Source organism: Marmota flaviventris, chromosome 18, assembly GCF_047511675.1.
Source record: "Marmota flaviventris isolate mMarFla1 chromosome 18, mMarFla1.hap1, whole genome shotgun sequence".
NCBI lineage: Eukaryota > Metazoa > Chordata > Mammalia > Rodentia > Sciuridae > Marmota > Marmota flaviventris.
This window is the reverse complement of record NC_092515.1, coordinates 59,365,500-59,382,605: the sequence shown is the minus strand read 5'-3', so window position 1 is coordinate 59,382,605 and position 17,106 is coordinate 59,365,500. Positions and strand designations below refer to the sequence as shown.

At 50.3% G+C, this 17,106-nt stretch overlaps 1 protein-coding gene across 1 annotated transcript; it reads right to left on the bottom strand.

The window, feature by feature from the left end:
- Window positions 1–274: 274 nt before the first annotated feature.
- Mlycd (malonyl-CoA decarboxylase) lies at window positions 275–12,134 on the bottom strand. Its single transcript, XM_027933212.2, has 5 exons — window positions 11,553–12,134; window positions 4,948–5,060; window positions 3,914–4,070; window positions 3,583–3,732; window positions 275–1,352 (listed from the first exon to the last, which is right to left on the bottom strand). Exons 1-5 carry the CDS (start codon window positions 12,093–12,095, stop codon window positions 819–821), a joined length of 1,497 nt encoding a protein of 498 aa, XP_027789013.2. The 5' UTR covers window positions 12,096–12,134; the 3' UTR covers window positions 275–818.
- Window positions 12,135–17,106: the final 4,972 nt, after the last annotated feature.

Genomic DNA, 17,106 nt, shown 5'->3' with positions numbered 1-17,106 from the left:
TAGAGGAGCAAGGAGGGCAGGGGCCTGTCTGCTCAACTGAGAAGAGCCAGGGCACTGTGCACACGGACGTGGGACACAGACCAGCACAGATACAGCCCCCACCCCCAGGCTGCGACGGCCTCTTCCCACATGGCAGTCTGGTCCCACATTCCCAGGCCCCTCCCAACCGTGCTGCCCACAGCTGGCTCAGACGGATAGCACAGCTGATACCTCAGAGCTGGTCCAGCCTGGCCAGGACTCTAATCTTAGAGACAACCACCATTAAGTAAACACATTTAAAGCTTTACAGAACAAACCTGTTCTTTACTATTCGGTTCATTATGAACTTGAATCACGGTAGTTTGAAAGCTACACCCCAACTGAGGCCTCGACAGCAGCATCTGTGTTCAGTGATTAACTTACTATATTCTGTGCAAATCATAAGTCCCATACCTTCACAAGCTTCAGAATTTCCCTGATAGACGTAGCTCAGCCCTTTATCCCCCTGTACCCAGTGGACAGAAATGGCTACAGTTATGCTCTACAAGCTCCAAAGGAGACTATATTCTCACTGGGGCCTTCTGCCCTGGTCCTTATAAGGCCCAAGGATTGGCCCTGGGCAGCAGCAGAGGCCTCAGCACCTGCATCTGCCACCTCCGTCTGGCAGCGCTTCTTTACCAGCACAGTGACAGCTGGGGCACGGCTTGGCGGGGCACCCTGCTGTGGGCAGGCCACACAGCACAGCTGTGGTTTTCCTCAGAGGCCCTTCTGATCCGCAACCTGACCCATCAGGAAGACCACCTTTTTCTGAGCAGGATCTGAACTGTGGAGGCTGGTGCCTAGAGCTTGCTATTTTTCTGGAACTGGGCCACCAGGCTGAGGACCTGCTCAGAAGCTTTGATGTTCTTGGAGCCCAGGTAGGCGATGCTGTTGGGGCCCGTCTCCTCCAGGTAGTAGCGGTAGTTGACCATGAGGCCACATGAGCCGGTGAGGCCCCTGAGGCTGCTGTCAGCCATCCAGTTGATGCGCCACATCACAGCCCCGTTCTGCAGGTGGAAGTTGGCCACAGGGTTCAGGGCGAAGCCACGGTGCTTCTCACCATACAGGTACCAGGCACACAGCCGCATGAGGGGAGCCTGGAGCGCGCGCACCAGCTTCTCCGACTTCACCCACTCACTGCTGCTGAGCATGACCTTGAGGGTCTCCTGGATGGGGCCACCAGTGATCTCGGTGATCTCTTTACATTCTGAATCTGTGAACAGTTCGTTCCTCCCATGCTCCTTTGTCTGTGAGTTCAGAAGCCCCAGAAGCCACTTGGTGAATCCAGGTATAGGTGACAGGCTTGAAAATGCCCCCAGGTGAGGAAACTCCTTCTGCGAGCAGGTGGGTGAGAGGAAGGCAGAGAAAACACACAGTTCAGCAGGTGGTGTGAGGTCCCTCGTCCCCTGTCTACTCCTCTCAGCTCTGGACGCTGCTGCACAATCGGCAGAGTGACATGTGATGTCCACTACTACATTTTTCTTCTTTCAAGGCACATTAGGAAGCTGGTGTCTGCCAGGCCCTAGAAGCATCTGAAACCCCAAGGCAAGCCTCTAGGCCAGGTTTCAATCCATCCTTTTGCCACATTGCAAAACAGAGGCCAGGATTGGGGGCTTGCATAAAATCTGAGGGACAGCCCCTTCATGAGGAACATGGTCCAGTTTTCGACCACAGACCTCATCCTTCTACTGCACCATGTCCCTCTCCTGGGAGACCACTGTGGCCCCAGAGCCCAGTCTGACGCTTGGTATACAAGCACCAAGTGACATCTAAGTGGTGGCCCAGCTATAACTAGGGGGACAGGAGGGGCAGGTGGGGTGTGTCACCGTAACTTGGTTCAGTCATTATTAAAATGATAGCCAGGCACGGTGGTACACACTGGTAATCCCAGAGACTTAGGAGGCTGAGGCAGGAGGCTTGCAAATTCGAAGCCAGCCTCAGAAACTTAGGCCCTCAGCAACTTAGCAAGACCCTGTCTCAAAATAAAAATTCAAAAAGGGCTGGAGAGGAGCTGGGATAGTGGCTCAGTGACAGAGCGCTCGCCTAGCATGCGCGAGGTGCCGGGTTTGATTCTCAGCACCACATAAAAATAAACAAATAAAATAAAGGTATTTTGCCCACATACAACTACAAAATTTTTTTTTAAAAAACTTTAAAATTTATGAAAGAAGAGAACAAGCCACAGTGCTCCAGCACTCTGAGGACACGACTCTCAGTGGCCCAACATGGCCTCGCACACCTGGCCTGTCTCTGCTCATGTTTACAGGGACAAGACACTCAACCTACATTCCATGTTACAGAGTATATCACAAACATTCTAAATGTCACTTGAAATTAAAAAATACAATTTTAATGACAGAATAATATTAAAAGGTAAGACTATGCAGTGTCTTCCCTTCTCTGGGCATTGAAGGGGGCTCCAGTGTTGGGCTTTCATAAACCCCGTGAGACCTTCTGGGCAGAAGGGAACCAGCTTCCCTGGAGAGTCCCTGAGGACCCTTGGCTCACAGCCAAGTGTGCCTAAGTACTACTGTCAGGTGGCTCCGAGACCATGGGGAGTCTTGGGTGCATCACCCAGAGCCCTGGTTCTGCTCTCCCTGCTACTGGCTCGTTACCTCAGTGTCCTCCTCGTTGCCCTACTCATAATACCAACAGCAAAGAAGAAGGGCCTAGAAAAACCTTATATTATTATATGTGGCTTGTTAACACCTCTGGGGGAAAAGTGGCAGACAGTGACAATAAAGAAGCCGTTCCAATCTGAAGGCTGAGTTCTTAGATTAAAACTGACTAAGACTGTAGCATGAAGCATGTAAAATATTTAACTTCAAGCTGCCATCCTTGAAGGCAGAGCATCTGCCACCACAGCCTGTGCTGGAGCAAAGAGTACCCAGGCAGAGGACAGCGCGCTCAGAGCCATTAGAAATCCAGTCATTTAACCTAAGACCTAGATTCCACTCACTGGAGGTCACCCAAGCCCTTGAGAGACAGTTTTGAAAAGCTACACTCAGAGGTCATCTGAGTGTGTCCACCATAGGACAGCCGGTGCCCTTTGCAGGCAACAAGAAGAAGGGAATTAGACCAACACTGACCTCTACGCTGCCTAGTCTAACCTTAGCACTCTCACAGACCCCGAGAGAGCCCACGCTGGTGGGATGTCAGGGGTCAGAGGCCCTGGAAAGTGTGGGTGGGCAGGGACAGGACAGGTCAGGCATGGCTAGGAAGACCGTGCTGGTACCTGGTCTGGGATAGCTGACAGTGAAGGAGGCACCCAGACGTGTGTGTGTGTGTGTGTGTGTGTGTGTGACAGCACGAGCAGTCACAGCGGGGCAAGCCAGGCAAGGCTTCCCTGGAGAGCCAGGTCCTCAGAACACGTCTGCACCTGCAGCCCATCAAGAAGCCACTCTGGATGCCTGTTCTCAGCTCTGCTCCCACCTCCCGCAGTCTCGTGGCTCCTGGGACTATTCTGCTCCTCCCTTCCTTCAGCTCTCTCAGCCTGGGTCCTGAGAGACATGAGAAGGATCTAGGCCCATCAGGACTCCCCCCCCCGCCCCCAGGATCACTCACCTGCAGCTCCTTGACCACGCGCTTTATGAGGAAGGTCCCCAGCTCCACCCCTTGCAGTCCCTGCTGGGTCAGGCTGAGGGAGTAGAAGATCGCAGCGGCAATCCTGTTCCTCTCCTCTGTTTCCGAGGGGGGGCACTCCTTCACGATTGCCTGGAAGACACCAAGGTGGCTCTGAGAAGGGCCGGCCGCCTCAGCTCACATGGCACCTGTCCTGTGTCACAAGAGCCTCAGAGAATCAAAGTGCTGAGAGGTCTGGCACCAGATGCAGGTTCTGGCTGTAAGGAACTTTGTAGGATGCTTATCTTGTCCTCAAGTGACCAACTGCAGGTACCTGGATGTTGTTGGAGATATCACTGGTCAGTGCCACATGCAAGACGACGAGGGGCTCCCCCGGGGTTGAACAGTGAGAAAAGAAGTAGCACCTCCTGTAGGGCCCGACGCGTTGCTTCATATCCATCCAGTTCTTTACAGGGTGCACAGCCTCAGCCCTGACAAGGGACAACAGGGATGAAATGAGTGTCCAATCTTCATGTTAAACAGTACTTGCTGATTGCTATTCATGTTACCCACGAAAGTCAAGCTCTTTCAATACAGCTCTAACCGACTCCTGAAAAATCTATAGACAAACATTTTAATGTGAAATACACTGAGAAGAACTATCATCAATGACCACTTTACATACAAAATTGGGTGCTGAATCTTAACGCCAATCTCGAGAGGAGTGAGTGAGGCTCTTGGAGGCATTTTTACAGTAGGTTTCAACACAGAATCTAACTGTGGCTTTGCTGTGGAGCTCTCTGTCCTGGGGACCCCGCATTCTGAAGCGGCTGCCTGTGCTGTGCCCCTCGGCCCTGTCTCCCAGCCTCTCCATGACTGTTTTTGGCATGTGAACCACAGCAGGCACTGTTGTCACTTAGGCTTCAACAGCAGGACCCTTTCTGAGCCTGAGATTCCATGGGACAGCATGGAATGCAGGCAGGACACGACACAGGACTGAGTGACACTGTCCTGGACGCGCTGTGACCATGCATGATGTAGTTTACCGAAAGGTTCTATCCCAGGGGGACTTAACAACTGGGTGCGTGCTGTTTGGATTACTAACACAACCACTTGGTCCAGAGCTTGCACGACTCTGATAACAGGGTCTTGAGAAGCCATGAATGGGTCTGTTGGCTTTAAACACGAGGATGTAAACAAGACCCAGGTGACTGAGGACTAACGGATTTTTCTGTGCTCTGCCCCCTCCCCCACATGCAGCGACAGCCATGATCCCCGTGAACACCATGTGGAATCTTGTGGGATCAAACAGGACACGGAGGAATGCGCCCAGGCTCAGCGGCAGTCTGAGAAGCGGCTCATACTCACTCACTGATTCTCTGCAGCACCTCACACGGCGAATGCCAGGTGACCCGTTCGAGGCTCAGGAACCCTGAGGAGAACCACTCCGAGAGCATGCCTTTCAGTACCCCATTCATTTCCTGAAAGGAGAAGGCAGGGGTCCTCAGGGGACAGCAGAAGGAGCCCACCTCCGTGTCCCTGTCAGCACAGTGAATGAAGCCGATCACGCACGATGGGAGACGGTGCCAGGCGATGCCCTGGGCAGCCTCGTCTGCAACACCTCTGTGCGACTCCCATCTCCAGCCAAGGCAGCCCCAGTTCCCTCTGCAGAGGACGACCGAGACCCCCGGACGCAAACCTTCACTTTGAACCACGCTGGCCGCAGTGATGCAACACTGCGATTTGTTCATCACAGAGAACATAACTAAGTATATAAAACAGGACAAACACTAACAGGCTTCACAGAGCTCCAGGGCCTGCGCCCTCCAGAACATTCTATGGCAGGGAAGAGTGAGATACCTTGTTTTCTGAGAGGAACAAGTACTTGGTCCAGGGATGCTATTTCATCACCTGGAGACACACACCTTCAGATCTGAACACCTCTGACGTCAGGATGCACCTTTCAAAAGGTGCTGGGTCACTGTTTACCTGCCAGCATTTTTCTCCACCTTAGTGGGAATTACAATAACAGTGTATCTGAAAGAAACTGTGGCATATAGACACAATGGAATATTACTCAGCAATAAAAGAGAATAAAATTATGGTGTTGGCAGGTAAATGGATGGAGTTGGAGAATATCATGTTAAGTGAAGTAAGCCAATCCCAAAAAAACCAAAAGCCGAATGTTTCCTCTGATAAGAGGATGCTAATCTATAATGGGGGGTGGGGCATTGGGTGGATGGAGGAACTTTGGATTGGGCAAAGGGGGCACGTATGGGGATAGGAAAGATGGTGGCATGTGACGGACAACATTACCCTAGGTACATGTATGGCATGAATGCTATGACCCTACTTTGTGTACAACCAGAGAAGTGAAAAATTGTGCTCTATTTGTGTACAATGAATCAAAGAGCATTCTGTTGTCATGTATAAATGACTAGAATAAATAGAGAAAAACAAAGTAACAGCGTATCTGATAGAGTATTTTAGATTTGATGAAATTCTTCTAATTTTGCCTCACTTATTTATATCAGTTCTACTTCCAAAAATGATTTGAGTTGACATCAAAGATCCCTTTGCACTGAAACCCTTCAAGCAAGAATAGAAGAGGAGACACATGGGCTGGAGCAGGATCTGAGTTCAGTGTGGCCTAAAGTGACCAGGGCTGGACATGTAACTGTAGAAAGCTTCTGCCTGCCACAGTGAAGAGGGTGCCAACAGTGGCCCACACAGCTTATTATTTCACAGCAGTTGCTTTCTCCATCTTCCAAATTAACAGAGGCCACATTTTTAGCTAGGCACATCCATGTCTGTCCAGAATAGACTGCACAGCACCAGGGGGAAGCCATGTGAATGAGCTTTGGCCAAGGAGGTGTGAGCAGAGGTGTCCTGCAGTAGGCTGGGGAACATTAAGAGACGGCAGGAGCATGTCCTTTATCTATCCTTTCCCTTGCTCATTCTTCTGTGGTGGCTGGTGTGGGAGCAGCCATACTGGACCATGAGGTGACACTGGCGATGGGTCTTCAGGGCAGAGCAACAAGACTGAAGTGGAGGTTCACTGAATACACCACAGAGCAGATCAGCTGTCCCTAGACTTGGACCTGAAAAACTAACTTCTCTATTATTCAAACTGTTACATTGGGTCTTTGCTACTCACAGGCACACTGAACACTATTATTAAATGACAGTATCTTAAGTGCATCTGGTACCAAATTATCTTTCAAAACTTTGTACAGAGTTCACAAGAAAGTGATAGACATTGTCTAAGACCAGTTTTGTAACTGTCATGGAACTTCATAGCACCATTTCACAATAATTCTGTTACAAGATGAAAGGCCTCAGAACTTTGTCACCTGAGCAAAAGCTGCAGGCATGGGCTGGTGGCTCATGATTTTTCAGAAGAATGTGAAGTCTGTTTTTTTATATTTAAGTACTAGGACCCAGAGGAGGCTGGGCTTGTTCTGTGACCCCACAAGGGTGGGAGGGGGCTAATCTAGGACCAAGCAGCAGCAGTCACGGACAGCAGATTTGGACTGTCTTCACCATAAGGAAGGCTGTCCGTCCTGGCAAAGGGCTCTCGCCCCTGGAGCAACTGCACAGGAGGGCTATAGCTGGGTGAGTCTGCTCCAGAGGGGATTTAGGCATTGGATGGCGGTGGGGCCGGCTCCTCCTTGCAATTCCTTGTAGCTCTAGATGCCATAACATAATCTCCTCTACTCAGCTGTGAGCTCTGCCAGAGAAGAAAGGAAAGGTGATTCGGGAGGAGCAGGCTGGGAGGCAAGAGATGGTTTGCTAGCTCAACGGCTCTTTATAAGACTGACTACAATAGTTCTTAATTCTCCTGGGGTCCTTTCATACGCTTAAGTATGTGTTAAAAATCAGAGACCCCCCCTCAAAATGCCCCCATATTAATAAAATCTCATATAGTTTCCTGAGGCTCAGGACCTCAGCATCTTTGCTGAACGGTCAGGAGGCGGCTGGTTGAGCTCGGGGAAGATGTATTAGATTTCTGGTACATCTGTGACAGGAAAAAGCTGGAAAAACCTGGTTTTGACATTAATTATGAAAGAAATAGCTTGGCTGGTGGAAATTCCTCCTCTGAGGGCTCTCCACTCTATTCTGGGCAGCTGACAGCGACAACATGTGATGCTGGACGCAGAGCTGGAATCTAGGTGGAAGGTTACAAGTCTCCACTGCCTGCTTCTACCACCACAGCTGTTCCAGCCGGAGCCAACCATGGGCAGGCGGCCAGGAAGAACCTCCTCTGCCTCACTATAACCACGCCAGGCGGGAAGTGCAGCTGCCGGGGCACCAAGCAGCGCCCAAGCCAGGCTAGCTCTGTCCTTCTGTGCTCCCTTGGTTTCCTTGGATGACGCCATCGGGACGACCAGCCAGCTTTTCCTTTAGCAGAGAAAAGTTGTCTCCTGCCCTCTCTTCTGAAGTTCTTGGCTGTTAAGATCTGCCTATTTTGGTATGTGAAGAAGAGTCGCTCAGAAGCCCTGAGCTGGAAGGGAGGCAGAGGCCAGGGCTCAGAGCGGGTACTACTCCAAATCACATGAGCCACACCCCCACCCTCCACGAACCTTCCCACCTAATTCTTGCTTAGTGGAGCTAGGCACAGAGTGTCCCAGGACGCACAGGGAGTACTATGCAGACCACAGCAGGGAAACCTGCCCAGAGGGGCTGCCTAGCTGTGTCCAGCACAGCTGGTGGTCACAACAGCAGGGGTGGCCAGGTGGGATGCCGACAGAGTCTGACAGCACCTACCCCCAGTAGCCATGCCTCCCTCCACCACGGTTTCCATGTCCAAACCGCCCATGGCGAGGCCTTCCTGTGATCTACACGCTAACCGCCCTCAAGTATCTCCCACTGCCCAGACCTTCCTGCAGCCTGGGGGGATTCAACTGGTTCACTGGAATTTGATCTCGAAGAAAACTAAGTCCTCAACCAAGTGGGCCTCTGGAAATGACAACAGAAAGCCCCGCAGCCACAGGTCAGGCCCAGAGGCAGGCACTGGCAGGGCTGAGCTGGACACTCAGGGCGCTGTACCAGGAGGCGGCAGCACAGAGCGCCCACTCCCCAGCTGAAGCCGCTACTCCTTCCAGGGAGCCACCCTGTTAGGTGCTCTTCAGGCACCTGACTGACTCCGGAGCCCAAAGCCCAGGAAAGACCCTGCAGAGCTGGATTCATCTCCACCAAAGGCACCAGCCCACACACCCTGGGGGCCTCCAGAGTCAACAGAACTTTGGCTGAAAAAACACTTTTTACCAAAGAACAATCGAGGACCAGAGGGAGGCTCTTCCTGCTGTAATGAAGCTGCTCCCTCAGAGCCGCTCACCTTCCCTTTCCCACAGGTGAACACTTTGGGTTTTGTGGTCGCTGACATCAAGAATAGTCTCAAGTCCTTTTCCTACTATAATTCCTTTCTTGGAGTAAGCCCACGAAGGTCGATAACTTGTGGTCCAAGGAATCCCATAAATCCACATTAGACGACTCACCACAGCAGTGCAGCTTGGTGGGAACCAAGACCGACACACTGATCTTCTGATTCAGATTAACACAGGCCATGTCCACGTCCTTCTCCATGTACTGGATTTGCTATCTTGGAAAGCACAACAGATAGTAACTTGACCTTTGCCCCACTAAAATTTTCAAAGTGGTGCTTGTATCTTCCAGCAAGGACACTTGAAACTGACTCTGAACTTACACTGAAAGGGATTAAAAATCCTGAAGGGAGAGAAAATAAATCTTGTCTGATTTCAGATATCCCAGGAAACAGACAGACCCCATACTGCCCATATCCTTCGGATCTCATGCTGGATACACTGCAATGGCAAAGTCAGTCTTCTAGGTGCTTATACCTCCAATAATCCCCTCCAGGAGACCAAGCTCTCCACAAACTGTGTCCTCATCTGTTTACCACATTTTTTAGCAAAGCTCTAATAAATCCCTCAGGGGACTTTTTGGGAAAGAAGCAGGCTAACCTTGAGCTCACTGATCATCAACTGAATCTCTCATCTCAGTGCGGAGCCAACGGGTCCAGGGGAGTTACGAGACTTGGCTAAAATCACCCCAAATCATCTCTCTTAACAAACAGATGGCAATAATGGAACCAGAGCCTGGCTCACTTCCTCATCCCATGCTCCTTCTGTAGACCCTCTGTCCTGTAAATCACACAGCATCACTGAAGTGCACAGGTGCCACTTGTTCTAAAGTGAATCAGTAAACAAAGGACCTGGATAGATGGGCCACACAGTGACCTGGATGCACTCCAGGAAGGCTTAGGACAAAGTCCATAGAAGCCCTAACCAGGGCACATTCACTTGACCTTATTCAGAAAGTCCAAGAGTCAACTGCGGTCATGCAAGTTGCATGCCTGGGTGACAGGCAACGGCATAGAATCAGCAATGCTGAGATCTGGGGAAACCAAGGAGTGAGCACCCTGCTCTTCCTTGAGCACTCAGCATTTAAGGTGCTTGGGGATCTGGGATCCTGCTCTAAGACTTTTCATGGTTTCTAATGTTTAATTGCTATGAGTAAAAAGCTGAGTTGCCTCTTTAATGTAGCTGTAAAATCCTCAATGAAGTAAAAGAAATAGGATAAAAATGGATTACACACCCAACCCACAAGAGCACATTAATGCACTACGGACCCCAACTGACAAGGACATGTCAATGCAGGGCCATGAACTGTATGTAGAGGTATACCATTCTGTGGGGAGGAATTGGGGGGGCTGTGCATGAGTGAGAGCTGGGTATACTGGGAACTCTGTACCTTCTGCTCAGTTTTACTGCACATCAAACTATTCAAAAAAAAAGGAAGTCTAATGAAAAAAAAAAAAAAAAGACAGTGCTCACAAAGTGATTCTGGGGCTAGCTCATAATATCGAATCCCAATTGACAATTTCTAGGGATAGAAGAAAACTATGATTTAAATGATGGGGATTTAAAAAATGTATGTAATTATGTAAAGCCAAGGAGAAAGAATTAACAGACTTCAGTACTGACAGTTAAATGCACTGCCTATGCAGAAGACTTCCAAGTCCTTCTTGGCTTCTTCCAGGCTCAGAACTCTGACAGCTGGCAGTGCAGTGTGACTTCAGGACAGCGGTGAATGATCAGTGTGCCGAAGATTCTTATGCTGGGGCACGCAGGGCTCTGTCTCGAGCACTCATTCATCATTTTGCTATGCCAGAAATGCGAGACAAGGTTCCACTTTTCAGGGAAATGTTTATCTAGTGTGGGATGGAGGGCACATTGTGTCTGCAGAGTTCAGACAGCAGAGTGCATTTGAGCTGGAACATGGTTAATTTAGTAAGAATCGTGATTGATGAGTCGTGATTGGGAACCGGGGATTCCCAATCCGGGAATTTTAGGATCAAAGGTTTGTAATCCCTTGGTAACACTTAACCAGCTACCATGAGAAATCAAATCATAGCCACCGTTATCACTCTGAAATTAATCCTATCCTTAACTACACCCAATATGTATATATCTGAGGCTAAGGAGCCAAAAGTGATGGTAATACGTAGTGCAGAGAACTCCTGGGCAAAATGATTCTCCTGCCTCAGTCTCTCGAGTATCTGGGGCTGCAGGCCTGCCACCTCACCTGGCTTGTAGGTGCTGACACCCTCAGGTGTTCAAAGGGCGCCTGGCGTTGATACTTGTTCACGAAACTTGTCAAACAGACTTCATTGACGACACTAACCAGATGCCGGGTGGCCTGCCCTCCGCAACGGTGGCGCAGAAGCTATCTAATAACACTTTACACCTGAGGCCTGCAAGGTGCGGCTGGAGGCGCAGGGGCGCGCAGGGCCTACCTAGGCAAGGACTCAGAAAGCGGGAAGGGGCAGGGTTTGGGGGCTGTAACTGCGAGCGAAGGGGGGTGTCCAGGACCCGGGCAGAGGAGGGCTGCACTGGGAGGCCGCCGGGAGCTCGCGGCCCGGGGTCGGTGCGGCCCGGGCAGGGCCTTACCCGCACGTGCGGCCCCTCCACCAGCTTGAGGGCCTGCGCCTCGAGCAGGTCGGCCCGCAGCTGCACCAGGAAGCGCACGCCGCCGTCCAGCTTGCTGATGTAGTGGAAGAGGCCGCGGTAGCGCGGCACCAGCGCGTAGCGCAGTCGGTCCTCGGCCTGCAGCAGCACGGCCGCCTCCCGCGGCTGCTGGCGCAACTGGAGCACGCCGGCGCTCTGCTCGGCCACCTGGCCGTGGTCCACGCCGAAGCCTTGCGCCAGGCGGCCCAGCAGCTCGGCGCGCTGGGCCACCTCGGCCAGGCCGCCGTAGAAGCTCACGAAGTCGGCGCACTGGCCCTCGGCGGGCGCCGGCGTCTTCTCGCGCAGCTCGTAGGCCGGCGTGGGCGGCACCGCGCGGCGCAGCAGCTCGTCCATGGCCCGCTGCAGGGCTCCGGCCGCCGCCACCGGCCCGCTCGACAGCTGAGGCCCGGGCGGCCGCCGCGGCTGCAGGGGGAACCACAGAGGGAGGAGAAGCCGCGCGGACAAGCCCGGCCCGAGTACTCTCATGATGCCAGGAGACAGCTGCCGAGGGGCGAGGCCTCCCGCGCCGCCGCGCTTCCGGTTCCGGCTTCCGGCGCGCGCAGGCCCCATTGGCCAAGGACTGGGACGGGGCGGGGCGCTGGCCAATTGGAGGGCGGGGCGAGCGGCTGGAAGCCAAGTGCAGCCAAAGGGCCCGGGGGCGGGGCGGTCCCTTGGCGCCTGACACCCACCGTGCAGCCACCTCGGCTGCTAGTCAGGCCACTGGCTAGCCACAGTCGCCTTCTCCGCTGCCACCCCACCACACACGCCTCTCTCCTCCAGTCCTGAGCCCCTCCAACCTCCAGGTGCAGCAGAGTCACCTGGGGACGCGTTACACGTGCAGACTCCCGGGCCCTTAGAAGGCAAGAACTATTAGTCTCAGGTTACACGGGTGGAAACAGAAGCACAGAGACAGGGGACTTGCTCAGGTTCACTGCTAATGGCAGAGGGGGTTTCCGCGAGGCCCGTGAGTGTGTGAGGAGGATTTGGACCCACCCCTATCTCGGATCTGCTCCCCTCCACCTCAGGACCCTGCCTCCGCTAAAATGAGGAGTTCTGTATTGTTGAGAGTTACAGTGTGTTTTGTGCTGAACTGCTGAGGAAAATAAGAAGATAGAAATGTAACAAATGCCAAATTCTCCCGACATGGCAGAGTTTATGCATTGGATCCTCACATTCACTATATCATCCAATTTATAGGTGAGGCCCAGGCTCCCCTGTGGGAAGCAAAGCCTAGGTTTGACCCTTGTCTTGTGATTCCAAAGCTTTTGCTTTTTCTACTCTCTTGAGCTAGGTGGTTGGAAAGATTTTCCTTCCTTAGAGGCCACATGGGACTCATCTGTTTGCTTCTAGTGAGGATTGTAGCCAGCAGGGACGCTGTTACTTTTTGGTGGCTAGGGGTGATATTGGACAGATATTTTAATTCATGAAGCCACAGTAATTAAAATGGAATATACAAACAAACATCCATGCAACATAACATAACAAAGTCTAGAAAGAGACCCGGAAATGCTGGTGGTAACACACCATGTGATATCATTATGTGATGTCACATCATGGGGGGAAATCACTGATGACAACATGACTCTTAGGAAAAAGAGCAAAGCTGGATTCTAACCTCAGACTCTACAAAATAAATCCCTTATGGCTTAAGCATTTTTGTCTCTTAAAACTGAAACAAATATCAGCAGAGAATAATCTGAGTGAGAAAAGCAGAACAGAAGCCATGAAACAGAAGGTTGATAAATTTAAGTACATTTGTTTTTTTTAACAAAAAAGGTTCTTCATGGTTAAAAACAAAGTCAAAATACAAACACTGCCTTGAAGAAATATTTGCCATGCCACTGATAGGATGTACTACAGGTTAATTTCCCTAATATGGACGAAAGCACTAAGTGAAAAGATTATCCACCCATCAGAGGAAAAAGGGAAAGGTTATGACCAGAGAGTTCACCAAAAAGGAAATAACAATGGTCCTTAAACACACGTGAAGTGCCTAACTTCACTCCTAAGAAGAAAATGCAAATCAAAATGTCAGTGGGTTCTCAATTTAATTTATTGTAGTTTAATGATCACACATACACCCCGTGGAGCACAGCTTTCCAGTAAATGCCAACTCCAGCCAACAAGTTTTACATACAAGTACCTGACTGCTGCGTGGTTTAATGACAGGTTGATCAGACCTAGGACACTGAACAACACAGCAAATCAGCAGGCTCATGAGATAGGCACAGATACCAGGACAACAGCTGGGTCCCAATGAAGAGGTGCTGCTGAGGTGGACTGCCCATCTCTGGTGAGGACTAGCTATCTCAGATTCAAAAATCCTCTCCTGAGGCAACAGGAAACAGAGAAAGGAGGTTGGGGAGACTTGCCCAGAGCAGTGGCATCTACAGAGGCAAGTGCAGGGAGGCAGGACGGCAGACTAATAAAAACCATCAGCTCCCAAGACCACAGAAGGCCCTGGCTATGCACCTGTGCCTGCCACTTACTGCCCAGTAACCTTGGGTGGGTTTTGCCAGCTCTTTAAGGCTGTTCCACACCATGAGTTGTACAGATGACGGTAAAACCTATCTCACAGGCTGGTGAGGATTAAATGAAAGAATTCATGTTAAGAACAAAGCAACCAGTAAGGAGCCCAAAGTGTTCTAGCTAAATTATTACAAATAATAAAACTAATACACTTTGGAGCGGGTTTGTATTTTCATGTGTACAAAATGAAACAACCTGTTGACCCAAGACAAGACTGTGTCCCACACAATCTTTCTCTGGAATTCTGAGGTCAGTGAGGTGAGAGGCAGCAGATGACAGGGATGGGAGAGCGCCACTATGATGGAAAACCATGCCCTTGAACAATTGCCTGAATAACAAAAAGAGAGTTTGTTTTTGAAATAATTTTCAATTATTACAGTTATCCACATTATTTGGTCCTGCAGGAAGTGAGGCCTCAGTGACCTTCCGTTTCCCCTCCTTCCCCTTTTCCTGGACCACCACATTTGCAGAAGAGAATGTTAATACTCACTTCACCTGTCTTCTGTTGTAATATTTAAAAGCACAGACCGAGTAATTTATAAGGAATAAAGGTCTATTCAGTTCACCATTCTGAAGGCTGGGAAGCTCAAGATTGGGCAGCACATCTGGTGAGGTCCTTCTTATTACTGGGGACTCTGCAGAGTCTCAGAGGGCATCACATGATGAGACAGAGCATCCTAGCTCAGGTCTCTCCTCCTCTTCTTGTGAAGGTCCATTGTATTAATGTCCCACCCTTATAGTGTCGTCAAACCTTCATTACTTTGCCTGAGAATCTTTCTCCAAATAGCATTAACTTAAGACTTCAAGGATTGCTTTTCCAACACATGAATTCCAAAGGACACATCCAAGCCATAGCACATATGGAGGTCTCCCAGCCGGTAAAACAGCAGGCAGCCTTAGGAACATGGTGGGACTTCCTTCCACTCATGGAAATATGGAATCTTTCCTTAGAGGGAGAATTGTCAGGGTTCTCTAGAGAAACAGAATCAGCAGGAAGTATAATTATAAAAAAGGGATTTACTAGGTTGTTTTACGTGACCAGAAGCTGGATAGTCCCCAGTGGTTGTCTGCAGGCTGGAGAGCTGGAAGAACCAGTAGCTGCACAGTCCAAGAGGCTGAGGCCTCAGAACAGGAGGGATCAATGGTTCTACCCTAGTCTGACGGCTTCTGAAACTCCCTGGAGAATCACCAGCAGAGTCCGCTTTGGAAGAGTGAAGAAGTGCGAGGTCCTGTATCCTCAGATGATCACAGCAGCGATCAAGAACTGGTTCAAGAAGAATCATCTTGCATCTGCTGCTGCTTCCTTGTCCTTCCAACTTTTACTGCATTCAAGCCATCATCCTATTGGACAGTACGACCCACACTTAGCGAGGGTCTCCATTCAGTTGGCTATCCCACATGCCAATCATTCCTAGACACACCCTCATTGATGGACCCATAAGCCTCTCATCATTGGCATCTTTTAATCTAATCAAGTTGGCAATTCAAATTAACCATCACAGAGGGAGAGGGGTTCATGTCCCTGGTTGACTGTGTCTATGTGCAGAACAGTCCGGGCCCTGCTCTGAGTTACTCCATGATGTGTAGAATTGCAGTTTTCAGGCAGTGTCAAAATCTGTTACTCTACTTTGTAAAGCAGCGTCCTGAGTTTAATCCCTGGTACCAAAAAAAAAAAAAAAAAAAAAGATCCACTGATCATAGTTGCTGGAACATTCCAGGATGCTCAGCGTTATTCCAGTGATTTATACGTCGTCTTTTTGACAGACCACATTGTTGAGGCTTTGTAATAAGTTTCAAAAGCAGGCAATGTGAGTCCTCCAGGTTTGTTCTTTTTAAAGATCAATTTGGCTATTCAAATGGCGTTGGTCTTATTCCCTATTAATTTTAGGATCAGCTTTTCTATTTCTCGGGGTTGGCGGGGGGAGAAGCAGCTGGAATTTTTAAGTTGGTTTAATTTTGTTTTGTTTCTTGTGATTCTATGAATTAAACCCAGGGCCCTACCGCTGAGCTACATCCCAGCCCTTTTTATTTTTAACTTTGATACAGGGTCTCCCTAAGTTGCTGGGACTGGCCTCGAATCTGCAATCCTTCTGCCTCAACCTCGGAGTAACTGGGATCACAGCATGTGCCAACAAGCCCAGGGGCAGTTAGAATTGTGGTCGGGATTGCTTTGAATCTGGCTATTATCATCTTAACAATTAAATCTTCCAATCCATGAACCACGATTGCTCTGTCTGCTCAGGTCTCAGGTTTCCTTCAAAGCTGTCCTGCCCATTCCCCACCCCCTGGTCTCACTTCCCTAGGTAGCCATGTCCTTTCTGATGCTATTGTAAACTGAACTTTTCTTAATTTGACTTTTGGATCGTGGCAGTCTAAAGAACCAAGGGCGTGAGTGGGCAGAAGCAGAGATTGGCAGTTGACAACTGAAAAACAAAAACAGATTTGAACACAGAGAAAAGTAGAAGGAGAGATCATCTAGAAAGGAAGGGAGCCCGGGAGGGGCCCAGAGGCTGAGGACTGTACTTTAAGCAAACGCTCACACCAGTGAGAAGGGACCCCTGAGAAAGAGCCTCGGCTTCCTGAGGAAAGGCAGGAGTGTCCACTCCCAGGAAATAGCAGGGGGACATGTAGAGGAGACTCTGCCCCAGAGACTCCCTCAGCCCTGGGTGAGTCACAGCCTCCCCTGGACAGGAGCTGGTCTGCTCAGAAGCCAGCAGCCCTCAGGGTGATCTGTGTCCCTGCCACAGGAGCCAAATGTAGCTTCCTCCTACGCCATGAGACCAGATATGCCAACAAAGGCTGTCCTCATGAAGAGCTACCCCAGGGTCTTCATGCTGCAACGCCTGGACAGAGGGTTCTGCCTTGGACATTCTGGCACCAAGACGCCATAAGCCATGTCATCAGCATGGACTAGACACATTTGTGTCTGTCCACAAGGTCAGGATATATTGAGTGACCATGAGTTCAC

Bases quoted from the DNA above. Each gene is read 5' to 3' on its own strand.
- Mlycd (XM_027933212.2), bottom strand. From the start codon at position 12,095: ATGAGAGTACTCGGGCCGGGCTTGTCCGCGCGGCTTCTCCTCCCTCTG. The intron at 4,071-4,947 runs GTGAGTATGAGC...GTCCCTTGTCAG, and splicing joins GTGCTGCAGAGAATCAGTGA to GGCTGAGGCTGTGCACCCTG. The intron at 1,353-3,582 runs GTGAGTGATCCT...ACCTGCTCGCAG, and splicing joins GCGTGGTCAAGGAGCTGCAG to AAGGAGTTTCCTCACCTGGG.